At 40.9% G+C, this 27,361-nt stretch overlaps 1 protein-coding gene across 1 annotated transcript in view; it reads left to right on the top strand.

Moving 5' to 3' along the window:
* Positions 1–16,342, top strand: part of LOC103069026 (tyrosine-protein kinase transmembrane receptor ROR1-like) — a 92,106-nt gene extending 75,764 nt beyond the window's left edge. The window contains exons 3-4 of the mRNA XM_007464301.1: positions 15,361–15,648; positions 16,308–16,342. Of these exons, the coding sequence (XP_007464363.1) occupies positions 15,361–15,648; positions 16,308–16,342 (323 nt within the window). The remainder of the gene's footprint in view (positions 1–15,360; positions 15,649–16,307) is intronic.
* Positions 16,343–27,361: the final 11,019 nt, after the last annotated feature.

A 27,361-nucleotide genomic window follows, 5' to 3' on the forward strand; every position in this document is an offset into this window, starting at 1 on the left:
TGCTGTGGGCTCTCCCGCTGCGGAGCACAGGCTCCAGACGCGCAGGCCCAGCGGCCACGGCCCACGGGCCCAGCCGCTCCGCGGCACGCGGGATCCTCCCGGACCGGGGCACGAACCTGCATCCCCTGCACCGGCAGGCGGACTCCCAACCACTGCGCCACCAGGGAAGCCCCAGACACTTAGCTTTTACGCTCACTCTGACTTGAACTTTCAAATTAGATCCCTCTTCCTTCCTTCAGGATCTTAAGGGGCTCCTGAAGGACAGGGACCATATCTCTTCCTCTTAAAAAAGTCTTACCTATTACTAAGCATCACCTCCTTTGGAAACTCTTCTCTGACACCTCTGTCCCAGAAAACAGGTTAAGTTTCCCTCTTTTGTGGTCCTCTGTCACGCTAAACGTACTCAGATCACACTGGATCATGATTGTTACTTTCACTGTTTGATTCTATGGCCAGGCGGAGACATCTTTGAGCATAGGCACTTAAATCCACTGGTTCATTTAGTCATCAAACATTTTCTACATCTATCCAGAGCAAACCTGTGCTTGATTTAAGGTGCTTATAACAATGAAAAAAGCCTGATCTGATCCCCAGTGTTCAGTCTTGTGTGTTTGATTGTTGCCACTTGCTACTAAGAAAATATTACCCACTTCAGTTTTCATTCCAGATGGCTTAGTACTTTTCTGGTTTCTGGAAAAAGCGGTAGAGCCAGTAATCTCTAATGTTTGAGGAATTTGGTTCCAAATTTGAGGGCAAAACCACTCCATTCAGAACAGAGGACATTCGGGTGACAAGAACTTCTCTGATGCACTGCCCTACTAGCAGGAGATCCGAGATGTGGTTAGGTCAGCAGATGCTTTCAAAATTTGAAACATAAATCCTGGACAGTGAATGGAGATGGGAGGAGTGTGCCCTTTCATGTTCCCTGAAGTTTACTTTCTGGGGAAACCTGAGACTGGGATATTGGCCTCTGTGGAATGGAGTTGGAAGGCTGACTGGCACACAAAGGGACTCGAGTCCTGTTCAGTCAAGATGTGACTTTAGGAAACTGAGAGGGTATAGCTGTGTGGTCCCTATAGGAAGAGAAATTCCTTGGCCAGAATGGCAACCTTTTTTTGGAAAACCACTCAGGCTCTACTTAGAGCCATTGAATGTTTGAGAATTTGTTCTGACTGGCCAAGCTGCTCTTCACAGCACGACAGTGAACATACACAGTGACTCGGTCTCGGAAGGCCCTGAATGTGGCTTGGTTCTTCCTCACACAGGGCTCCCTAGGCAGGGCTGAAAGTGCATCCGTTGCCTTTGCAATGGGCCCGAGCCCAGAAGTCAAAAGTTTTCCTTTTTGTTGTTTTTAAGTTAGAGCCTTACTAAGTTATAGTGAAATGAGGTAATAACTGGTGGTTTTGCTGGTATTGTTCAGTTTGGTTTTGGAGGGCTGGGAGAAGCTGCTAGTGATGCCTTGGGATGTAGATCTATCCTGTACCTGAAGAATTCTTAGGCCTGTGAATTACTTACCATCCTAGCATTCAGCTGAAAATGGGTGGCGGGGGGGGGGGGGGGGGTGGGGGGGGGGGGGGAGGAAGGACAGGAGAGGCGGGTTAGTTAAAAAAAAAATGGCGATGTTACAGTTGGAATGGATGAAGACCTAGGGAGTCAGAAACAAGATTGGGACTATTTCTCTAAGATGCAGGGACCAGTTCTCAAGCCAGAAACCTTGTATCCTTGTGAATTTCAGTTAGAAGAGCTGAATCATTATCAGAATCAAGTCATTGTTCTTATGGTTAAGTGTGTTTCTGCTCATCATTTCTAAGTATTCGTATTATTTCCAAACTTAAATGAAATATGCACACAGGATCAAAATGAAGTAATAGAATGATACCCCCAAATAATAAAAATGGTTCAAACATTGCGGTCAAGTAGAATGCATACTCAAATGAACCAGCAAAGTCCACAAAAGTTTATAACCAAAAAAAAAAAAAGTCGCTAGAGTAACTTCGTTTGGCAGTCGCCAATGATCCCGTCAGATAACCTGCTCCAGGAGTAAAAATGAGGGAAGGTAACGATCACAGCATCTTTGCATGACAAGGAGGTATCATCCAGATGGATTCAGGTGAGTTGATAGTGGAAGAGGTTCTTAATGATACTAGGGTATAAAACAGTAAATTGAGATGGGACAAGTTGGGAGTGGGAACAGAAGGAGGATGTTGGGGAGAACGGGGTCCAATGCCAGGCCTGACCTAGTTATGTTAAAACCTCTATAAGCCTTGGTGTCTTCCTTAGGTTTGGCTAGAAAAACCTACAGACGTGACAGGGTGTTGGAAAGGATAAAATACAGTAATACATGTAAAGTGCCTGATAGAGTCAGTGTTCAGCACATGTTTATTCCCCTCTCCTCCTACCTTTATTAATTATAGCTGGGACACAAAGTAATCTAAAGCCTGGAGGCCAGCCACTCTCATTCTTTGTAAATCTTAACTACTTAAGAGGAAAATGTAGTTTCCCTGAGCTTTTAAGGGTCTATTTACATACGATTGGCCTACTTGTAAAAATGACCTATTCTTTAAAACAAGCCTCTAAATAGTAGCAAAGTTTTCTTAAACTTTTTTGAATCGCTAGGTGTAGTTTCTGTGCTTCCTAAGGAAGAACCTGTAAAGGTGGCTCTCTTTTCCGTCGGTCCAGATTTACAGGAGGTTTGCTCTAAGTGCACATTTGCAGAACCATTTCTGATGTATGTGAGTTTCCTCCCCCAAAAGGAGCTGCTTCGTTGACCATTTGTGTTGTCTTTGGTGCTACGGACATGCTTTGTGTTTGTTTGTTTGTCATAAGTTTAATTTATTCCACTCTTCTTTATTCTGAGATAATGCCCCCACCTACTGCTTTTGCTTTTTAAAGGTACCTGGTTCACTGTAGCTATGGACACCCTTGTTACTCACAGGTCACAAGGCTGAGCTCAGCTTGATGCATTAGTACTTGAACTTTTAAGAAAATGTGAGTGTTGGCTTTGCTGGGGGGTTTTCTGGGGGTTTTTTTTTTTTTTTTTTTTTTGACTTTTAACCATCATGCCCCCTGGTCTACAGCAGCTTTGTTCAGCCAGAAAGTGTTTATCTTCATCGAGCCATATCTTTCCCTGACTGAAGACGTAGGCTTGAAGACTGGCCAGTTCAAGGCAAAAGTCTTGGTTGGAGATGTGGTTTCACTCTTGATCAGTCATGTGACCTTAGGCAATGTGCTTAATGTCTCAGCGCTGGTTTCTTCTTCTGGACAATGAGGAATGTAGTGGAGAATCTGCCTGGAGATTTTGAGCAGTAAAAACTGGGCTTAGCAGGAAGCCAGGTAAGAATCAGTGGTCAGAAAGTGGTAGCTATAATTGCTCTAGCCAAGTGTTGTACATTTACCTGCCTGCTGAGGAGAATCATTCGGGAAGCATCTAAGAAAATGCTTATACCTGAACTCCACCCAGGATCAATTGAATGTGAATTTCTAGGGGTCAGACCCAGGTGTCAGTGGAGTTTTTTTTATTATTATTCCTTAGGTGATAGCGATGTTCCATGAGGGTTGAGAATCTCTGGCTCTAGCTCCCTGTAGTGAATGTTTTTGATGTTTCAGAGAAGGATGATCTCATTTAACCTCCACAGCAACACTTTAGGGTAACTAGAGAGTTATTAGCCCCATTTTACAGTTGAGGAAACTGAGGCTAAGGGAGGTTAAAAAAACAGCAAGTGAGAGGTGGTACTCAGACGTGGGGCCAAGCAGTCCAACTCCAGAGCCATGTTCTTAATTACCATATGCCGCATTTCATTGTCACGAATAGCGCCGCTAGCGAAGCTCATCAGTGGAAATTAAGATCCACCAAGTGGGGTCATCCGGTGGTCTCTGGCTCTCTCCATACCTTCAGCTTACCGACCTCCTGCTCTCCGTGTGTTCGGAACTTCCCAGCAGCCTCATGTCAGATAACGAACTGCGGTTATTCAGAAGTCCCCTGCTATTTCCACTGATTTTTATTAAATGCAGCTTGTGGCTCTGACTCAAGAATGTGCAAGCCGATTTAGATTATGTTTTGCATTGAGTTTATTAAGATAAAAAATATTTCCTGAGATAGTGAGTCAGAAATATTTATGGTGAAGTGTGCTGAAAGTGAATGCAGGTTGATAGCATGAACAGAATGTTCTCTCAAAGTCAAATGCGATGACCTAACCATGTTTGGCAGCCTTCCTTTATGTTTAGCTAAGCATTTTATTTCATGTCGGGAACCCCCTCCCTCTTCTGAATAGGATCGGTCCTGAAGGGGACTAGAATTTGGCATGTGCCTCTTTGATACTGAGATGCACGCCCTGAGCCTAATTGTGACTGGCTCCCTGGCTGACTGGCTGGGTTGCCATGGCAAAGGACTGTTAAACTTTTTACATCTGGGTTTCTCTCACCTGTCAGAATGGCAGTATAACTCTTGGCCCCGCCTCCCTCCCTGGGGGGCAGGGGAGGGCACTTTGAAAATTAAGTAATAAATGTTGGGAGGGATTTGTGAATGTGACATCTTGTCAAATGGGTAAGTAATAAATAGGGTGTCTCCAAAGCTCGTTTGCCTGAAATACACTTAAGCCTTCCATTTACTTAATCAACCAGCATTTATTAATGCCTACGAAGTTCACCATCTAACACATGGAGTGCTGGAGGGACTACGCAAAGGAGGAAATAGAGTCTCAATTCCCAGAGAGCTCATAAACTAACTTCTTTTTTCTCGCAGTTCACTTCTTAAGTTGATTAAGCGTCAGGATGAACAATGACTGTGGTGTATTTAAAAAGCTCCTTCTCCATGATGGCTTCCACTTACATCGTAAGAAACTGGTAGTGATTAGTTGTTCTCAGTACCAGTGGGTATTGTCTCCTGCTGGATGGACTCATTAAAAAGGGCAAGACTATTCCATAGTCCTGGTCAGGGGTAATAGGAAACAATGAAAGACTAAAGTGTGGGTTTACTGGGAAACGGTGCATTGGCTAATATTACGGTCTCTTGTGTCCAAAGGTCTGGGTTTGGGTCCTGGCTCTGCCACTTTCTTACTGCATGACTTTGGGCAATTACTTAACCTCTCTGTGTCTCATTTCCTTATCTCTGAAAAAAGGGTAAGAATAGTGTCTACCTCAGGATTGTTTTCAAGATTAAATAAGTTAATGTGTACAAGGTGCTTAGAATGGTGGCTGGAACCTTGTAAATGCTCAGAAAAATGTTAGCTATGATCATCACTTTCTGTGGGTAATGGAGGAAATGGTGGTACTGAAAGAATCCTGGCATTTTCTTTTCATACATTTTAAAAAGCATAAATATCTTTTTTTTTTTTTAATTCAGAGTCCCCAACTTTTGCCCAGATCTACAAAAATCACTTAGGATTGCCCCCAAATCCCAAGTTGCTTATTCAGAAATGGAAAACAGACCATGCAAGCCTAGCTTATGGTATTCAGGGCTTGAGCTAAACCATTTTGTTCTGAGAACCTCACACTGGTCCAATACCCATAGGGGTGGCAGAGGGCAGCTGTGGAGTGTGATGGAAGGAGCATTGAGCTTGGAATCCAAATCCTGGCTTTAGCTTTTATTAGTTGGGACAGGTCTAGGATAGGTCTTTAAGTTCTCTGAATTGCAGTTTACCCATCCTGATTGTGTAAAAGCAGTGGTAGGTAAAAATTCTGGGGCCTAAGCATGAGTCAAAACAGTGGTAACAAACTGTACTAAACTGTACTGGAAGTTACTGTATTCTCCACCACCACGCCCTTATAGTTTAGAAAAAAGAAAAAGCCAAAATTGTGAATCACTGTATTGTACACCTGTAACTTATATAATGTAGTACATCAACTATACTTCAATTAAAAAAAAAGAAAAGCCAATTGCACTTAAGAATATCTTTGATGAAGCAGCAAAATTTATTAACTAAATCTTGACCCATGAGGTACATGTCTTTTTTAATATTTTGTATGTGGCAAAATGGGAAGTATACATAAGCCGTCGTGCTGACTGGTGAAACACTATGGTTGTCACAAAGAAAAGCATTTTATTACTTGAAAGAATGATTTACAATCAAACTATGGTTAGTTATTCTTGAAAATAAACAAAACGAGCCTGACACTTAAAGGAAACAGGAGATAGTATTCGTTGCCAATAATAAAATTTGAGCTTTCCAGCAAAAATTTAAAATTTGGAAAACTTTTAGCCACCACCAAGAGCTTGACAGTTTCCCGATCTTTACTAATGAGATAGATGGTGATACTAATGAATGTGATTTTTCTATATTACATGATTAAATGTGTTCATATCTGGAAGATCTATGTAACTCTGAACCAATGTTTTCTAAATGAACAGGGCATGGTGTTAAAAAATCATACGTGGATAAAAGATCTGTTCAACGTGCAAGATAAATCAATCCATTTTAACATAACAGATTATGAAAAATTCACTGGTGTGGTTTCAGATTTCACATCACAACTATTCTTTAAGAAACTACCATTTGTCTGCTGGAGAGGGTGTGGAGAAAAGGGAACCCTCCTGCACCGTTGATGGGAATGTATTGGTTGGTGCAGCCGCTATGGAAAACAGTGTGGACGTTCCTTAAAAAACAAAAAATAGAGTTACCATATGATCCAGCAATCCCACTCCTGGGCCTATATCTGGAAAAGATACATGCACCTCAATGTTCATAGCAGCACTGTTTACAACAGCCAAGACATGGAAGCAACCTAAATATACACTGACAGATGATGGATAAAGACGTGGAATATATGTACAATGGAATATTACTCAGCCATAAAAAAGAACGAAATAATGCCATCTGCAGCAACATGGATGAACCTAGAGCTTATCACACTAAGTGAAGTAAACCAGACAGAGAAAGGTAAATATCATATGATGTCACTTATATGTGGAATCTAAAGAAATGATACAAATGAACTTATTTACAAAACAGAAATAGACTCACAAACATAGAAAACAAACTTATGATTACCAAAAGGGAAGGCGGGGAGGGATAAATTAGGAGTTTGGGATTAACATATACACACTACTGTATATAAAATAAACAACAAGGACTTACTGTATAACACAGCATACTATATTCAATATTTTGTAATAACCTATAATGGAAAAAACTGAAAAAGAATATATATATATAACTGAATCACTTTGCTGTACACCTGAAACATTGTAAATCAACTATACTTCAATTTTAAAATGTCAAAAAAAAAAAAAAAGAAACTACCACTTGTCAAATTTTGGTTTAGTATCAAAGAATACTATCCTAAATTATCTGAGAAGGCTATAAAAATACCCCTCTCTTTTCCAACTGTATGAAGCCAGATTTTCTTCGTATACTTCAACCAAAACAACATATCTCAAAAGATTGAATGCAGAAAGGGGAGAGTCCAGCTGTTTGGTCTTAAGCCAAATGATACATTCATGACAGTAGAAAACAGTGCCACTCTTCTCACTATTCGTATGTGTATCAGAGGGTGCAGGGGGGAATATAGTTATTTTTCATGACAATATTTGTTAACAAGTAATGAGATTATTTTCAAATAAATTAGTAAACAAATATTTTAAAATTTTCTCTTGGGGGTCCTCAATATTTTAAAGAGTGTATAGGGGGTTCTGAAACCAAGGGGTTCGAGAACTTCTGTCCTGGAACAAGGACTCTGGAGCCAAAATAATTTTTTAAAGATTTTTTTTAAAAGAATTACTGTTTTTTAAATTAATTAATTAAGTAATTAAAATTTATTTTTGGCTGCATTAGGTTTTCGTTGCTGCATGCGGGCTTTCTTTTAGCTGCATTGAGCGGGGGCTACTCTTCGTTGCGGTGCACGGGCTTCTCACTGCGGTGGCTTCTCTTGTTGCGGAGCACGGGCTCTAGGCCTGTGGGCTCCAGTAGTTGTGGCATGTGGACTCCGTAGTTGTGGCACATGGGCTCTAGAGCGCAGGCTCAGTAGTTGTGGCGCACGGGCTTATTTGCTCCGCGGCAGGTGGGATCTTCCCGGACCAGGGCTCAAAACCGTGTCCCCTGCGTTGGCAGATGGATTCTTAACCACTGCACCGCCAGGGAAGCCCTAAAGATTTTCTTTTAGAGAAGTTTTAGGTTCACAGCAAAATTGAAGGGAAGATACAGAGATTTTTTTGTATACACCCTGCCCCTTTACATGCATAATCTCTCCCGTTATCAACATTCCCCACCAGCGTCGTACATCTGTTAAAACTGGTGAAATTACACTGACACTTCATAATCACCCAAAGTTCATAGTTTACATTATAGCTCACTCTTGTGTTGTACGTTCCATGGATTTAGACAAATGTATAATGACATGTATCCACCATTATAGAATCAGAGAGAGTATTTTCACTGCCCTAAAAATCCTCTGTGCTCTGCCCATTCATTTCCCCCACCCCACCCCCCAGTCTCTGGTAACCATTGATATTTCTACTGTCTAAAGTTTTACCTTTTCCAGAATGTCCTATAATTGGAATCATGCCATATGTAGCCTTTTAAGATTGGCTTCTTTCACTTAGTAATATGTATTTATGCTTCCTTTATGTGTTTTCATGGCTTGATAGCTCATTTCCTTTTAGCACTGAATAATATTCCATAGTCTAGATGTACTACAGTTTATCCATTTACCTACTGAAGGACAGCTTGTTTGCTTCCAGCTTTTAGCAATTGTGAATAAAGCTACAAACATCCATGTGCAGGGTTTTGTGTGGACATGTTTTCAACTACTTTGGGTAAATACCAAGGAGTGAGATTGCTGGATCATATGGTAAGAGTATTTTTATTTTTGTGAGAAAGTGCCAAACTATCTTCCAAAGTAGCTGTAACATTTTGCATTCCCACCAGCAATGAGAGAGAGTTCCTGTTGCTCCATGTCTTCATCAGCATTTGGTAATGTCAATGTTCTGGATTTTGATCATTCTAATGGGTGTTTAGTGTAACTCATTGTTTTAATTTGCGTTTCCCTGATGACATATGATGTGGAACATCTTTTCATATGTCTCTTTGCCATTTTTCTTCTTTGGTGAGGTATCTGTTAAAGTATTGGCCCATTTTTTATTGGGGTTGCTTTCTTGTGGTTGAGTTTTAAGAGTTCTTTGTATATTTTGGTACTTTATCAGATGTGTCTTTTGCAAATATTTTCTCCCAGTCTGTGGCTTGTCTTCTCATTCTGTTGATATTGTCTTTTGCGGAACAGACATTTTTAATTTTAATAAAGTCCAGTTTATCATTTATTTATTTCATAGATCATGTCTTTGTTGTCATATCTAAAAAGTCATTTCCATACTCAAGATCATCTGGGTTTTCTCCTATGTTATCTTCCAGGAATTTTGTAATTTTGCATCTTATGTTTAGGTCCGTGATCCATTTTGAGTTAATTTTTTGTGAAGGGTGTAAGGGCTGTGTCTAGATTCATTTTTGCATGTGGATGTACAGTTGTTTCAGCACTATTGGTTGAAAAGACTGTCTTTGCTCCTTTGTGGTGACTTTGCTTCTTTGTTAAAGATCAGTTGATTATATATAGGTAGTCAACTGGACTCTATTTCTGGGCTGTCTATTCTCTTTCATCGGTCTATTTGTCTGTTCTTTCACCGGTACCACACTGTCTTGATTACTGTAGCTTTATAGCAAGTCTTGAAGTTGGGGAGTGTCAGTCCTCCAGCTTTATTCTTCTCCTTCAGTATTATGTTGGCTCTTCTGGGCCTTTTGCCTCTCATATAAACTTTCGAATCAGTTTGTCAATATCCACAAAATAACTTGCTGGGACTTAGACTGAAATCTAAATCAATCTAAATCTGAATCGATAATTGTTTTGTCTCACTTCTACTTACTGTGTGATCTTGGATGGCTTTTTTTACCATCCCTGTGCCTTAGATATCTCATGTATAAAATGAGGACAATAATAATGGTTTGTAACAACACCTGCCATGGTAATAAGTACCCTTTAGATGTTAGCTGTTATCATCATTATATTGTATCATCATCATTGTCATTGTCACCATCATCATTATTACTAGTACCCCCACTGGGAGACATAGTTCATTCAGAGACACAGAGCTAGAGGTGGAGTCAGCAGAATTGGAATTTTTTCTCTCTCCAGCCAGATTATATCCCACCTCCCACTCACCAGTCTGCCATCTCAACATTTGTGGTCCACAAAAGCAGGGAAAGAAGGATGAGAAAGCTTCCACAGCTCAAGCACACATTGTCAGAGGTATTGAATAAAGCCACTGAAAAAAATATTGTTAAGAAACAAAATTCAAGTGAACAAATTTTTTAAATGTTATTGGTTTTGTTCAGCAATTCATGAATCAGGCAGCATCCCATCTAGCAGATAGAAAGGAGTTCTGAAGAGCTGTACAAAATGAAAGACTTTTATAGGCAGAAAGGGGCAGAACAGGGTTGTTCCTAGCAAAGAGTAGATTGTTTGTGGCAAGATCACTTTTAGGGCACAGCAGGGGTCTATCAGGCAGATCACCTCACTAGTGCTGACTAGGTAATTCCAGATTGATTGGTTTAAGAGTCCATTCCTGAGAGAGGTTGAAAGTGTAATTAAGGTAGGTATTAAGTCTCGGTTTGGTGATGTGGACTTAGCACAAGTGACTCCACTTTGGGCCTTTTTTAACAGTATGAATAGCCAGGTTTAAATGTACAGGCCAAAATGCTTTTTCTGGCATTCAGACTCAGTCAGTACCTGCTGTCTGCTGTCGACTGAAAAAACTGCACAACCTAAAAGCTGACAATTGTTTTATTTGGCAGACTTACTGAAGACTTAAGCCCGGGATACAGCCTCTTAGGTAGCTCTCAGGGACAGTTTCAAAGAGGTATGGGAGGAGCCAGGACATATAGGAACTTTACCAAAAAAAGAAAGAAAAACCCCAAAAAACCAAATGAACAACAACAACAACAAAACCAGGTAGTCAGAACATCAAAAGATTACTGCTAATTAAAGAAAAACCAGATATCTCAAGTTAATGAATTTAGTGCTTTTCTGTAGGGGAAGATGCAAGACCCTGGACTTAATGAAATTATTCCTTTGCTATGCAGCTTAACTATCTAGGGCCAGTAATCTCTTTTTTTTCTCCATCCTGAATCCCTTCAGGGTGTACCATTGGGGTTGGCGGGGTGGGGGTGGGGGGGTAGAGGGAATTCAGCTGTAGTGGCTGACGGCTCAATGGCCGCAACATCTTGTTTACTGATATGGCAGGCGGCATTCTTAGTCCACACTGCCGTCCAGTGCTTCTGTAGCTGAGGCCCATATGGAAACTTACACTATTTCAGGAGGTGCAGACCGCACAGGCCCATGTAACAGAGCGTGACTCCAAAGCCCAGGGAGGCGAAGTGACTGCCTGACACTTGCAGCTAGGTGGTGGCAAACTGGTATCAGGTCCAGTTTACAGATTTCCTCTGCCCTGGGCTGCTTCGCTGGGATGCCCAGGTGTTCTCTGAAAGAAATGACCAGTCCATAACCTGCAATGGTCACGCCAAGTGCTGGGTGTAGAACAGAGAGTGGGTCCCCTAGTGTGGCCCATGAGGCTGCTCCAGGAGGATCCAGATAGTTCTGGGAAGAGAATGGATCACGGCCAGAGGCTTGTTAACAACAGGCTGATAGCAATGATTCAGACATGCGTTTTTATTTTATTTTATTCCAGTCTCAAAATGCGTTCGTGTTGTTTAGGCCAAATGTGTTTCTGATGCTTCCAGTCTTTGCCAAACTGAGGATCATTTGCTTGTTTTACTTATTAAGTGAGCAGCTACAGATGGCAAATAAATGGAACATTATTCTTTATCACTAAAAAGTTAGAACCAAATTCCCTGTGTTTATGGCAAGCCTCCTTTGTTCAGTAGACACAAAGATTTGTTTACATTTCCTTTGTTCTCCCTGGAAACATACTGCTTGAGCCAGCTATTACACTGATTTCAAGATGCCCTATAACCCTTGTTTTTGTTGTAGGTAGATATGATATAGAACTTCACAGACAAATTAACCACTCTCTCCTGCAATGTGTTAGTTATGTGATCTTGGGCAGGTGGCCTCATCCCTCAGATCTGTTCTGTAAAGTCAGGACTGGACATGGCCAGGAAACCAATCAGTTTGATGCATAATCATTCCCCATTTTTAGGCATAAGTTATTTGTGAGAAAAAGAAAAGAAAAAAATAGCTAATATGATAGCAGAAACTTTCACATGCTGTTTGCTCCGTGCCAGACTCTATTCAAAGTACTTTCCATGTAGTAATTAATATAATCCTCACAGTAGCCCTATGAAGAAGATATAATTATTGTACTAATTTCATAGGTAACAAAATTTGAGACACAGAGAGGTTGAATAACTTGCCCAAGGTCACACAGCTGATAAGTAGCAGAACCAGGATGCGAATTCAGACATTCTAGCTTCAGAGTTTGTGAGGGTTGATTTCATCTGGTGGATCAACCCGTACTAATTTGTTTTCAATAAATTTGAGTACACCGTCAGAGGATACTTGAAATACTCCACCCAGTTATAGAACTCTCTGTCTCTGGGCTAATTTATGTTCCTAGAAGAAAAAATTTGAAGAACTGTGTGTCTGTGATTGTAGTATCATGCAAAGTAACTGGGGTTTTGAGGCAAAAGAAAGAGTTTAAAGTTCCAGCTCATCCTTTTATATTTTACTCTATGAGGGCTTGGCCAAAAAGCTTGCTGGGATTTCAGTAGCAACTTCCTATGGGGGAAGAACCAAAGAAATAAAGTAGAATTGACTTTTGTTTTCTTGACTAAAACTCAACAGTCATGTCAACCCCTGAGATGCACACCTAGACACTGTCATCCTGGCCTCTGGGGAGTGTGGTTGATGTTGGCTGGCTTTGATATTTAAAGAAGGTAGAAATCTGGGAGAGGGAGCCAGGCTGTGGGAGTACCTGAGTGATGGCACCTCTTGCCACTGTGGAGACCCCTCTAAAACCGTGCAACTCAGATTGGGACTCAAACCCAGCCTAAACGCATATTGGGACTCGAACCCACACACCAGGACTCGAACCCTGCCAAACTCAGGTTGGAACTTGCAACCCACAGTCTTTTAATTGAGATCACACACCTGGTCCCAGGACTTAATGAAGCTCAGGTTCTTGATGTCTTGTCGCAGAAAGACTTCAGTGAGAGACAAAGTGATAGGTGAGAAGTGGATTTATTTAGAGAGAAACAGCCTTCACAGACAGAGTGTGGGCCATCTCAGAAGGTGAGAGGACCCGATACATGGGGTGGTTAGTTTTTATGGGCTGGGTAATTTCATATGCTAATGAGTGGGAGGAGTATTCCAACCATTTTCAGGGAAGGGGCAGGGATTTCCAGGAATTGGGCCACCGCCCATTTTTTGGCCTTTTATGGTTAGCCTCAGAACTGTCATGGCACTGGTGGGTGCGTCATTTAGATGCTAATGTATTACATTGAGCGTATAATGAGGCTCAAGGTCCACTGGAAGTCGAATCTTCTGCCATCTTGGGCCTAGTTGTTTCTAACCAGTTTTTGTCATGTCCTATGGCTATGTCATTTTTTCAAAGGTTGTGCCCTGCCCCCTTCCTTCCTGTTTCACCTCCAACTCAAAGCTGGACCCATGCTACAGAAAGGACAGGAAACAGGATGTAGCCTCAAGGAGAAGGGCCTATCAGAGGATATCAGGTCAGTGAGGTACCTGGCTCCTGGAGGGAAACCATAACACCAGCCAGAACACATAGCTAAATGTTAGACCCATTAACCAGACAATCCTGGCTAGAGTTAGGGGAAGATCACAGCCCTGTGGGTGTGTGGATGTGTGTAAACCCCAGCTCTTCTTTAAGGAAGAAATTTGAATTTTGCCTCCACTCCTCAGTGTGACTCAGGCTACCAAAGCAATCTGATGGGGTGGAAAGAGCTAGGTTTTTGAGCCAGAGAGAGCTGAACCAGCCCTTGGCTCAGCTGTGTGACCTTGGGCAAGTCACTTAACCTCTCTGATCCTAGGTCTCCTCATTGTTGAGCAGCGATGACAATTCTTCCTCCCTTGTGGGGTTATAGGGCAGGTAAATACTAAAGTAAAGCCCCTGGCATATGGCAGGACTTAGAGTCTATCTGTTCTTACCACTGTACTAACCAGCTTGGCTCAGTTGAACTTTGTTTAGGTGCTAGGCTGAGCCTGAGGACACAAAGTCGTTAGTGCTAGAAGCTTTGGGCACAATGTACATCCTACTGTGTGACCACAGGGCAAGTCAGCTAATCTCTGAGACATCTCCCCTGTAGCTGGGCATCATGATACTTCCTGTGCCTTTCCTACCTCACGGGGTTATTAGAGGATAACAGGAGACAGAGTAAAAGGCATTGCACAGAAGTTGTTATTATTATAAAAATAATAGAACACTGATTAATATATATGAGTGCTTACTTTTCACCATATACTAGTTTAAATGCTTCCCATGCCTTGCCTGATTGATTTAATTTTAATCCTCTCACAGTTTTGCCAGGTAGAGGGGGTGGAGCAGGGATTCACTACTAAGGATCTTGGGGGTACTTTCTGGGATACTGATGATGTTCTGTTGTTCTATATCTTGACAGGGGCATTGGTTACATGGGTACATGCATTTGTCAAGGCTCGTGGGGCTGTGCAATTAAGACTGATACATTTCATAGAATATAAATTATATCTCAATTAAAAATTGAATGCATAGAATCATATATTGTAATGTGTTGCGGTTGACACGAGTAGCATTATGGAAATAATTTCATTGCCTCTCACCACTTTGTCTGCCAGCAACCTGGCCTTCATAACCCTCATTATAACATCACTGACAGGAAGATTTTCAGCATCCTTCCCAGTCTTGGGCCATGTGGATATAAATATATTGCTCCTACTTTTCCAGTTTTTCATACTTTCTCTCTTATCAAAAGTGGACAAACTGGTAGGATCTTTGCCAGAATGTTAAGAGGGATGTCATTTCGGGATGAGGTAAATTTTACTACTTTTTCTTTTTCACTGTATTGTTTGAGTTTGTAACAAGAAGCATGTATTTTTTTTTTATACTCTGAAACACAAAAGCTCATCTTGTCTTGGCCGAGAAAGTACATTTATCCGTGGGTACCACATAGTCATTTGAAAGCTTTGGGTTTTATACCATGGTTAGTAACAAATTTCCTTCCAAGCTGCAGACTCTATGGGTGATTGTTTAGTAGTCACAGGGTCTCGGTAAAGGGATGATTTCAACCATCCCTTGTCTGTCTCCACCATGCCGCTCCTGTTCAGTCTCTCTGTGGTCTGGGGCACACAGAATGAGTTTGGGTTGCTTGGAGGTACTCTCCAGCAGTCTGCCCCTCTCACCTGCCTGCTTCTCCCTGTGCACAGAGTCTTACCTGGCCCTCGATGAACCGATGAATAACATCACCACGTCCCTGGGGCAGACGGCAGAACTGCACTGCAAAGTCTCTGGGAATCCGCCTCCCACTATCCGCTGGTTCAAAAATGATGCACCTGTGGTCCAGGAGCCCCGGAGGATCTCCTTTCGGGCAACCAACTATGGCTCTCGGCTACGGATTAGAAACCTCGACACCACAGACACGGGCTACTTCCAGTGCGTGGCGACGAATGGCAAGAAGGTGGTTTCTACCACTGGAGTCTTGTTTGTCAAGTTTGGTAAGCAGCTTCCTACTGGGGATGGCCTTTGGCCCTCAGCCTCCACGGGGGTGAGGAGGTACTGGGTGTGCCCAGCAACACAGAAGCTGGTCCTCTTGTACCCATTTTAGAAATAAGTAAACCAAGGCCCAGCAGTTAAGTACTATGCTCACGGCCACCCAGCCAGTAAACTGCAGGGCAGGAGCAGAGTCCAGATAGGTCTGACCTCAGCTCCAATTCTAAGTCACCGCATCAGTGAATTCTTCTCAACAAGAATGTTCCTTGTCCAGAGAAGTTGGGAAGATTTCCAGCACACAGGCCCCTTTTCTGTCCAGCTGCCATCACAGACCCCTGCCTGCTGTTGCAATGAATGTCCTCGTGCTCATTCAGCCTCCCACTGAAACTCGCTGCATCTCGTGAGGATGCCTACTCTGACTCATTTTTTAGCCCTTGTCTTAGCATTTTTCAGGCTCTGAACTGTGGGATATAGATACAGTCTCACTGGTATGTTTTTTCATAGAGGTGGTTGGGGGAGCTGGAGCAAAATAATAAATTCCAGAAAAATAAATATCACCTCGGGGTGGCTGAGAACTTTAGTCCGTAATGGTTTGACTGTCCTGATGTTCACCCTCCAATAACCCAGACTGACTGTTTCTTTTGTTTTTCTTTCATTTCTTCAGGCCCCCCTCCCACTGCAAGTCCAGGGTCCTCGTAAGTACTTAGATCTTCTTTCTTGTCTTTTTTAAGCGCTTCTCCAGACTTGCTAGGGCAAAGGCAATGTTGTCCTCTGCTTGGGTCAAAACACTGTGTTTCCAGATTTCATTCCATTTTGCCCTGCCTTCATTCCATTTTGCTTTTTCTTTGATATGAAGATTCATAGGAGACCAGCACTGGCAGTAATCTCAAGCATGGTAATGTTGATTCTGAGCAATCAAAGCAAAAAATCTACTTACATGTACTATTTTAAAATTAAGCTAACATTTAGTTACAATGGATTTGGTAAAATCAAACAAAAAAAATGAAACACTGCTGGCTTAGGAACCTATACTCTAGTCTTTGCTTAAAAGGATCTGTTCTCTGTTTCTGCAAATATTTCTGATGCTTTAGTTATTGAACAGGTCATCTGTTGGGTGATCACTTTATTTTTATTCCCTTTAAAAAACTCAGGCAGAAGTTCTGACTCACCTAGGAGAAGAAAGCCCTGTGTCTGGATGAGAGTTACATGGAAGTTTGATTCATTTTGAGTCCCTTATTAATAGAGTCTCAAGATCCAGTTTCTTTAACTGACACTATTGTTGATACATTTTTCCTTTTCTGGCTAAGGGAATCTGTTCTTTCATTGTAGGAGCATTCACTTGGGATATTTTTCTTTATATATAATTTTTATTTGTGGGGGGAGACACATTTATTAAAACCCTTGCTCTGCAAGAAAATATATTCCATATTTTGTAGATTTATGAAGTAAAACTTGCCGAGTTCTGCCATGAGAGCATCAAATTGCCTGGCCTTGACTAAACCAATGGCAAGTACAACAGCCGCTTAATTTGCTCTAATCCTCTCTGTGCCTCTTAATTACAGTGTGGGATATTTAAATATATTTGTGTGTTCCTGGAGGCCCAGTGGCCCACAATCCCATTAATAAAACAGGTAACTGGTAAACATAAACATTGGCTTTCAGCCACACTGTTCTGCTATTTCATCAGCCAATTAAAGGCAACTGTTAAAGAGTCTTTAAAATCACCCAAGTGCTAACTGCATTCTACTTGCTCAGGTAGAAAATGCTGATTCATCTTAAAACAGATCAGAAGTGTGGTCACTGTGCCTTGCATTTCTTTCTTTTTTTTTTAAAATAAATTTATTTATTTGTTTTTGGCTGCGTTGGGTCTTCGTCACTGTGCGTGGGCTTTCTTTTTAGTTGCGGCGAGCGGGGGCTACTCTTCGTTGAGGTGCACAGTCCTCTCATTACGGTGGCTTCTCTTGTTGCGGAGCACAGGCTCTAGTTTCGCGGGCTTCAGTAGTTGTGGCACGTGGATTCAGTAGTTGTGGCTCGTGGGCTCTAGAGCGCAAGCTCAGTAGTCGTGGCACAAGGGCCCAGCTGCTCTGCTACATGTGGGATCTTCCTAGACCAGGGCACGCACCCGTGTCCCCTGCATTGGCAGGCAGACTCCTAACCACTGCTCCACCAGGGAAGCCCTGCCTTGCACTTTTTAAAGTTAATCTTTATTTTTTTTTTTTTGATGAACTCACTTATTGGTTGATATGTAGAATCCTTTTGAAGTCTTATTTAAGCAAAGATGAAAACTTTTGTTACTGGCTGTAAAAATGCTTCCCACTCTGATACCTTATTTGTTCCTGTTAATCTGAGTTTCAAATGTTGTTGATAATCTGTATCCTAGGTTGATTAATGTGGTTCACTAGTCTGCCTTTGTTATTAAGTACTGGGCTGCTTGACTTTCTACCTGTTGTATTTGCATCATAGTTCCTTTTTTTAGTATCAAAATTATTTTTAAACCCTTTTATGTCCTTAGTTGAAGTTTTCATTCTTTCTTTGCTGCTACCTTTCTGATGAACCCAGTCTATCTTTTATGGTTTTTAATTTCATACAAAGATAGTATTCTGCTTTTCTGAGCTGCTATCTATGGAAAGGGTATTTAAGTTCCTTAAGGATGCTCAACCGTAGCTAAAAGTATCCTTTGATGTCAGGCACTCTGTTTTATGTTAGCTGTCCATTTATCCATCATGTTAATCGGCAATAGCATGAAATGTACAGTTGCCATGTTTTCTTGGAGGGAGCTGCAAAAAAATACAATCAAAGTTGGAAATCCTACAGGGCCTTCTGTAGCTCAATCTTTATCCTCAGTCTGGCATTTTGATACCCTTTTCTCTCACTCCCTTAGAAACTGGCGATGTATCCTGCTGTTTCCTCCTTTCTCAGCTGCCACCACTTACCCTATCTTTAAGAGTTCCTTTCTTCCTAAGACTTACTCCCAGATGGAATGCTAGTTCCCTTCTCTATCCTCATAGCCCTCAACAAGCAGCCAAACCTCCCTACAAAGGGACAGGCAGGACGTAACAAAATAATAGCCATGGGGAATATCACCGCATTGAGGAGTGCTCTGAAAGCCTTTCGTCAAACTGCACAGTCCTTTCCCAATGCAGGAGTGAAGTGCAGTTATAAGATTGCTCTGTTTACTTGAAGGTGGCACCGCAAGAGTTACTGCAAGGAAACCAAATGCAAGTTCATGACGCACCCTGACATTTGGAACAGTGAAATATATTAGGTGTATGAAACCTGGTGAGAGCTTAGTGCCCACTGAGGCCACAGGGCTATATACCCCTGGACTGGGATGGGCTTGTAGGGCCCTGGGGACTATTGCCCAGGAAGGCAAAGTATGTGAGGCACTTACCACTCCCTCTAGGGACTGCATCAGGTCCTCACATGAAGCTTCCAGGATGGCACTTTAGTTTGTAGTAGGAGCAAGTTAGAGCTGTTGGTTTGGCTTCTGTTCATAGCTGCAGGCTAGCTTTCTTCTGTCATTGCTGGGTCCTGCCCACCTCTAACAATTATCGGACCTGGGGCATGAGCACAAGTGGAGGCCCACATACCACACATGTACATATTTAAATGTTGTAAATCAAGCTAGCAAACTGCTCAGTGAAATATGTTCTGTCCTCCCACATTGACACATGTACCTTCATAATGACAAAAGTTAAAAATACATGCAAAATTATGGTTTGTATATGACTGGAAGCCAGGTACTATCAAAAATGACTACTTAAATCATTCTTCTCCATGCCTGGATATTCTGTAAATGGGGCCAGAGATATTATATGTAATTCATAGCTTGTTATGTATTAGTTCCATTAAAACTTTTTTTATTGCCTTCATTTCCGCAGAATGAATACCTAATGTTGTTCTAAACAAGATTTTCACACAGTGTGTATTCTTTTGACATTCTTTGGCTTGTAGGTGCATCACCCCATTTTCTGCTTTGATACTCGCATGGCATTCTCCCAGTGTGTGTCTCCAAATTTCCTCTTTCCATAAGGGCACCAGTCATATTGTATTCGGACCCACATCCCAATGACCCCTTTTAAGCATGATTACAGGGGTAACAGGTTATCTCTGTAATCAAGTTACCCTGTTTCCAAATAAGATCACATTCTGAGCTGTTGGGAATTATGACTTCAACATGTGAATTTAAGGGCACGCAATTTGACTCATAACATGTAATATTACAAAATTTTTCTTAGCCATGTGAAACTGTTGCAAATATACTCTCATTTGTGAGAACTTTCAGAAGCACTGATTGGAATACAAAGCAAAACAGGCAAATGGATGCTCGGTTATACTGGGAATGATAGTTCGTTGTACAAGAATCTATTGCCTTCAGACTGGGAAGAAGAATTTGACAAGTTGATTAATTTATCTTTTCTCTTACTGAAGTGCTTTTTGTTTTCATTTAAGCTATTTTTTTTTTAACATCTTCATTGGAGTATAATTGCTTTACAATGATGTGTTAGTTTCTGCTTTATAACAAAGTGTATCAGTTATACATATACATATGTTCCCATATCTCCTCCCTCTTGCGTCTCCCTCCCTCCCACCCTCCCTATCCCACCCCTCTAGGTGGTCACAAAGCACCGAGCTGATCTCCCTGTGCTATGCGGCTGCTTCCCACTAGCTAGCTACCTTACGTTTGGTAGTGTATATATGTCCATGCCACTGTCACACTTTGTCCCAGCTTACCCTTCCCCCTCCCCATATCCTCAAGTCCCTTCTCTAGTAGGTCTGTGTCTTTATTCCCGTCTTGCCCCTAGTTTTTTTTTTCTCTTAGATTCCATATATATGTGTTAGCATACGGTATTTGTTTTTCTCTTTCTGACTTACTTCACTCTGTATGACAGACTCTAGGTCCGTCCACCTCACTACAAATAACTCAATTTCGTTTCTTTTTATGGCTGAGTAATATTCCATTGTATATATGTGCCACATCTTCTTTATCCATTCATCTGTTGATGGACACTTAGGTTGCTTCCATGTCCTGGCTATTGTACATAGAGTTGCAATGAACATTGTGGTACATGACTCTTTTTGAATTATGGTTTTCTCAGGGTATATGCTAAATTTTGGAGATTAATCCTTTGTCAGTTGCTTCATTTGCAAATATTTTCTCCCATTCTGAGGGTTGTCTTTTGGTCTTGTTTATGGTTTCCTTTGCTGTGCAAAAGCTTTGAAGTTTCATTAGGTCCCATTTGTTTATTTTTGTTTTTATTTCCATTTCTCTAGGAGGTGGGTCAAAAAGGATCTTGCTGTGATTTATGTCATAGAGTGTTCTGCCTATGTTTTCCTCTAAGAGTTTGATAGTGTCTGGCCTTACATTTAGGTCTTTAATCCATTTTGAGTTTATTTTTGTGTATGGTGTTAGGGAGTGTTCTAATTTCATACTTTTACACGTACGTACCTGTCCAGTTTTCCTAGCACCACCTATTGAAGAGGCTGTCTTTTCTCCACTGTATATTCTTGCCTCCTTTATCAAAGATAAGGTGACCTGAAGTGCTTTTGCCACTGCAACCCTTCCTGCTCTCCAAGCAGTGTCCATCACTTCCACTGGCAGTGACACAACTCACAAACCTTCACAGTATACAATCATGGTTGTCTTCTGTTTCAAGGACATAGGGTAAGAGATGTTAGAGAAGGGATCCCTAGGACCAGAACAGTGTTAGTCGGTCATGGGAATAGATGTTTAAGGCTTGGATCACGGTGCCAGCACTAAGTGCCAGATCCCAGGGAGTCCCATGTGTACTCTACACTTATTCAATTTATTTTCTATGTACTTTTTGTATGTGGGCCCGGGACAGGGGCCGCCTTCTTCTTTTTCTGTTTTTTTTAATAACAATTTTACTGAGATATAGTTCACATACCATAAAATTCACAATTTTAAACTATAAAATTCAGTGTTTCTAATATAGTCACAGTGTGGTGTAACCTTCACTACTATCTTATTTTAGGATATTTTCACCGTCTCATAAAGAATCTCCTCCAAGTCCCTGATAACCTCTAGTCTGCTTTCTGTCTCTATGAATTTACCTGGCCTGGGTATTTCGTATAAGTAGAATCATACAATATTTGTCCTTTTGTGTCTGGCTTCTTTTATCTAGCATACTGGTTTCAGGGTTCATCCACATTATAGCATGTGTCGGTACTCCATCCTTTTTTATGGCTGAATAATGTTCCATTGTATTCCATGTTTTGTTTATCCATTCATCTCTTGGTGGACTTTGGGGTTACTGCCACTTTTTGCCTATTCTGAGTAATGCTGCAATGTTCATGTACAAGTTTTTGTGCGGGGGGGTGTTTCTGTTCTATTGAATGTATACCTAGGAATGGAATTCCAGGTATATGGTATGGTATCTGGTATTTCTATGTTTAACTTTCTGAGGAACTGCAAAACCCTTTTCCAAAGGGCTATGCCATTTTATGTACCATTTTAAACTCCTACAAAGAATGTATGAAGGTTCCAATTTCTCCTATTTTCCTTCTATTTATTTTTAATTATTATAGCCATCCTAGTGGATGTGCAGCTGTTATTTTTTTTCATTGTGATTTTGATTTGCATTTTTGTAATGCCTAATGATGTTGATCATCTTTTTATATGCTCATTAGCCATTTGTATGTCTTCTTTGGAGAAATGGCTGTTCAAAGTCTTTGCCCATTTTTAAATTGGTTTTTTGCCTTTTTATTCTTGAGTTGTAAGAGTTCTTCACATATTTTGGATACTGTACCCTTATCAGATATATGACTTGCCAGTATTTTCTCCCACTCCGTGTGTGTCTTTTCATTTTCTTAATAGTGTTCTTTGAAACAAAAAAGTTTTAAATTTTGATGAAGTTCAATTTATTATTATTTTTATTTGGTTGCTTGTGCTTTTGAGAAACCATTGCCTGATACAAGGGCACAAAGATTTATTCCTATCTTTTCTTCTTACTTTTATAGTTTTAGTTCTTATATTTAGGTTTTTGGTTCATTTTGAGTTAAATTTTGTCTATGGTATGAGGTAGGAATCCAGATTCATTCTTTTGCACGTGCAAATCCAGTCTTCTCAACACCATTTGTGGAAAAGACTATTCTTTACCTATTGAGTTGTCTTGGCACCCTGTTAAGAACCAATTGACCATAAATGTATGTGTTTATTTCTGGACTCTCAGTTCTACTCCATTGATCAATGTCAATATTCTTTATGCCAGTTCCACACAGTTGATTACTGCAGTTTTGTAGTAAGTTTTGAAATCAGGAAATGTGAGTCCTCTCTTTCAGTCAGTGTTCTACTGGAAAAACAGAGCCAGAGATTTATTGCAAGGAGTTGGCTTATGTGATTGTGTGGGATTGCTAGCCAGGTCTGAAATCCATAGGGTATGGTAGGGTGTCAGGAGGAGCAGGCTAGACTCTCCTCGCCAGGTACTCATGCTGCAATCCATAGATATAATTTCCTCTTCATCAGGGAAGCCTTACTTCTGTGCTAAAGGCCTTTCAACTGATTGGCTTGAGCTCACTCATTTATGGAGGATGATTTCCTACAGTTAGTCAGCTGACTGTAGATGTTAATCACATCCACCAAGTACCTTCACAGCAACACCTAGACTAGTGTTTGAGTAACTGGAAACTATACCTTGCCGAGTTGACACATAAAACTGACCATGACATCCTCCAAAATTGTTCTTCTTTTTGAAGATTATTTTCCCCTATTCTGAGTTCCCTTGCATTTCCATATGAATTTTAGGGACAGCTTGTTAATTTCTGCCAAGAGGCCAGCTAGGTTTTTGATACGGGTAGCATGGACTCTATAGATCAATTCGGAGAGTACTGTCATCTAAAGAATATTGAATCTTCCAGTGCATGAACATGAGGTGTCTTTCTACTTAATTTCTTTCAATAATGTTTTGTAGATTTCAGTGTACAAGTTTTACTCTTTTTTGTTAAATTTATTCCTAAATATTTTATTATTTTTCTTGCTATTGTATATGGAATTGTTTTCTTAATTTAGTTTTCAGATTATTCATTGCTACTCTGTAAAGATACAACTGATTTTTGTAAGTCGATTTTGTACCTTATACCCTTACTAAACTCATTTATTAGCTCTCTGTGTATATGTGTGTATGTGCGTAGCTTCGTTAGTATTTTCTATCATACGATCATGTCATCTGCAAATAGAAACTGTTTTACTTCTTTCTTTTCAATCCAGATGCCTTTTATTTCTTTTTCTTGTCTAATTGCTGTGACTAGAGCCTCCTGTACGATGTTAAATAGAATTCGTGAGAACAGACATTGTCTTTTCCCTGATCTTAAGGGAAAATCTTTCATGATGCTAGCAGTGGGTTTTTTGTAGACACCTTTTATCAGGCTGAGGAAGTTCTGTCCTTTTCCTATTTTGTTGAATATTTTTTATTATGAAAGGGTGTTGGATTTTGTCAAATGCTTTTTCTGTGTCTATTGAGATGATCACAATTTTTTGGCCCTTTATTATATGTTAATGTGGTGTACTACATTGATTAATTTTTAATGTGAAACCAAGCTTACATTTCTGGAATAATTTCCAGTTAGTCATGATGTACAGTTCCTTTTTATATGTTGCTGGATTCAGTTTGCTAGTAATGTTTTTGAGAATATTTGCATCTATGTTTATAAAATGTATTGGTCTGTAGTTTTCTGTTTGTATGATGTCTTTGTCTAATTCTGATGTCAGGATAATACTGACCTCTTAGAATGAGAAGTATTCTCTTCTATTTTTGAGGAAGAGTTCGTGAAAATTCTTCCTTAAGTGTTTGGTTAAAATTCACCAGTAAAGCCATTTGAGCCTGAACTTTTCTTTGTGGGAAGTTTCAAAATTACTGATTTGACTTCTTTACTTGTTGTAGGTCAATTCAGGTTTTCTATTTCTTTATGAGTCAGTTTTAGTGGTTTGTGTCTTTCTAGGAATTTGTCCATTTCATCTAGATTATCTAAGTTGTTGGCATATAGTTGTTTATAGTTTCTCTTATGTTTTTAAAAATTTCTGTAATATCAGTTGTGATCTTGCTCCTTTCATACCTAATTTTAGTAACTTGTATTTTCTTTTTCTTTTTTTTTTTCTTGGTGGAACTAGCTAGTCTAGCTAAAGGTTTGTCAATTTTATCAGTCTTTTCAAAGAACTGCCTTTTGTTGAAAGCTGGACATTTAAATAACGTAATGTGGCAACTCTAGAAATCAGATCACCTCCCTTCTAATGTTGCTGTGTGTTGTTGTTGTTCCTGTTTGTTGAGTGACTTTCCTGGAATAATTCTGAATAGTCTATATTACCCCATCATGTGTGGCTACTGAAGTCTCTGCTCAGTTAGCTCAGTGATCAGCTAACAACTGGAGAGAGATTTCTTTAAACCAATGTCTCCCATCCTTTGCCAAGGGGCTCCATGTGTGTTTTGGGGGATTACCCTTAGCACTCCAGCAATTTATAATTCTGCCTTTGCTTTCATTTCCTGCTTGAGCATGGCCTCAAAGTTAGCCAGGGCTTTCTCAGGTCTTTCCTGGGCATGCACACAACCCCTCACATGAGTGCATCCTTCTACATCCCCAGGAGTATGTCAGAGGTTTTCAAAGCCTGCCTATAAACATCTCATTCCTTAGATCCTCCCTTTGAGCTTTTGAGCTTTTTGGCCAGGCTATTCTTTTCCCCAACTGGTATTGTTACCCCAGACAACTATGAGTTTTTTTCAACAAATGTCCTGGAGCTAGGGCCTTTCCACCGAGAAGCTCTGAGTCCAGTCAAAAGAAATAATCAAGCCCTGTGAATGGGGCTTTTCCAGAATGCTGCTGGACAGGGCAAGTCATGCCGGTTCTCTGGAGATGTGGCTTTTGAGGCGCTCCAATCCATGTGCCTCCTCCAGTGATTGCTAGGCTGCTGGCATTCACAGCTGCTGTTGGGGGGAAGCTGCTGCTTTTCAAGGCTACTGTGGAACTCAGAAGAGGGAGGTGAGAATAGTGCAAGTTAAAATTGCATAGGGCTCTGATCTTACCAAATTTAAGTGTTTTTTCTTGAATAAATGCTCCTCAGAGTATTACAAGCCTTTGGCTAATTTCCAGAGTTATGAAAATGTTGATTTTCACAGTTTTTTTTTTGCCACTATTGATGCTTTTATGGAGGAACAGATTTTTGGAGGTCCTTACTCTGTCATTCCATATTTCCTGCCTTCACCTGGGCATCTTATTGATGTCACAGACAATACAGGGTGGGTGCTGTCTTAGGAGGCCAGTGAGGCCCCAGGGTATGTTCCACTTGATGACAGCTTCCCTTTGTTGAATTTCTTCCCCCAGTAAGGCAACGGATGGGATTTTTTTTACATACATCACCTCTCTGCCCCAAAACAGCTCTCCAGGGAAGATGTTTTGAGCCCCATATTATTGAAAAGGCTCACAAAAGTTAAATGGCTTTAATTCGACCTAGTTCATATTCGACTTCTTCCGTTTTAATCTTTTGGGATCATTAAATTTATTAGTTGACCCCACTGAGGCCTGGGGAGCACCAATACTGTATCACTCATGTTTGCCTGAGGCCTCCTGGTATATATCTTGAGCCTTCTAACAGGCAAACAGATCCAATACAGCAAACACTAAGCATCAGTTGAGTCCAACAAATAGTTATCAGTCACCCACAAAATGCCAGGCTCTTGTCCAAGCTCTGTGGAAACTACAAAGACCAAGTTTTTCCCTCCAACTGCTTACCCAGTGTGCTGGAGCCTTCCGCTGCCTCAGCAAGCGCTTCTGACCCCTCCAGCCCCTCTCCCCCATCTCCCCCGCCACCGTCCTCTCTGCCACTCTCACATCCCATTTGAATTTCATACTAAGGCCGCTTCCACCCTTGTCTCCTACAGGCGATTTCTCAGCACAGAAACCAGAGTAGCTTTTAAAAATAACTTCTGCCTTGTTAGGCCCCTCACCCCCCAGGACTCCCCATTTGGATTGATTCCCAACTTCTTGCCCTGATGTGTAAGGCTCCCTGCCTCCCTCTGTGGCCTCCCACCTCTGACATTCAACTCCAGCCACGCTGGCTGTGTTTCTGTTCCTTGGACTCTCCAGGCTTGTACTGCCAGGCCCTAGGATTTCTGTGTTACCTCTTCTCTCTACCTGGAAGGCTTTGTTCCAAGATCTTGGCATGACTCGCTCCTTCTTGTCATTCAGTGCTCATCTAAAATGTCACGTCCTCAGAAATGACCCCTGAATCTAAAGTAGCCCCAGGCACTTTCTATCATATAACCCTGCTTCATTTATATCAGAGTTTTTATCACTACCTAACATTTTCTTTTTTTATTTATTTGTTTGTCTACAAACTAAGCTTCATGAGGTCAGGGCACTGGCTGCTTCATGTACCAGTCTATCCCAGTCCTAGAACATAGCCAGCATTCAGTAAATAGTCACTAAAAAAAAGGGGGGGGGGAGAAAAACAACATGTAAGCATCCTTTTCTACAAGATGGCGATAACAGTACCTATCCTATAGGATTGTCATTGGCAGTAATGAGACTATGACTATAGAATACTTAACACCTAGTAGAACTCAATAAGTGTTCCTCCAATGAGTGAGATAATATTTGTTGACTGACTGACTACACTGTTCCACTATCTTCTGACACATGAAAAATCCCAGCATGGGGCCTGGTAGATCATTAAAGTGCAATGAATTTAAGTTGTATTTCTTTTCTTTA

This window comes from Lipotes vexillifer, unplaced genomic scaffold (genome assembly GCF_000442215.2).
Source record: "Lipotes vexillifer unplaced genomic scaffold, Lipotes_vexillifer_v1.1 scaffold47, whole genome shotgun sequence".
NCBI classification, from domain to species: domain Eukaryota; kingdom Metazoa; phylum Chordata; class Mammalia; order Artiodactyla; family Lipotidae; genus Lipotes; species Lipotes vexillifer.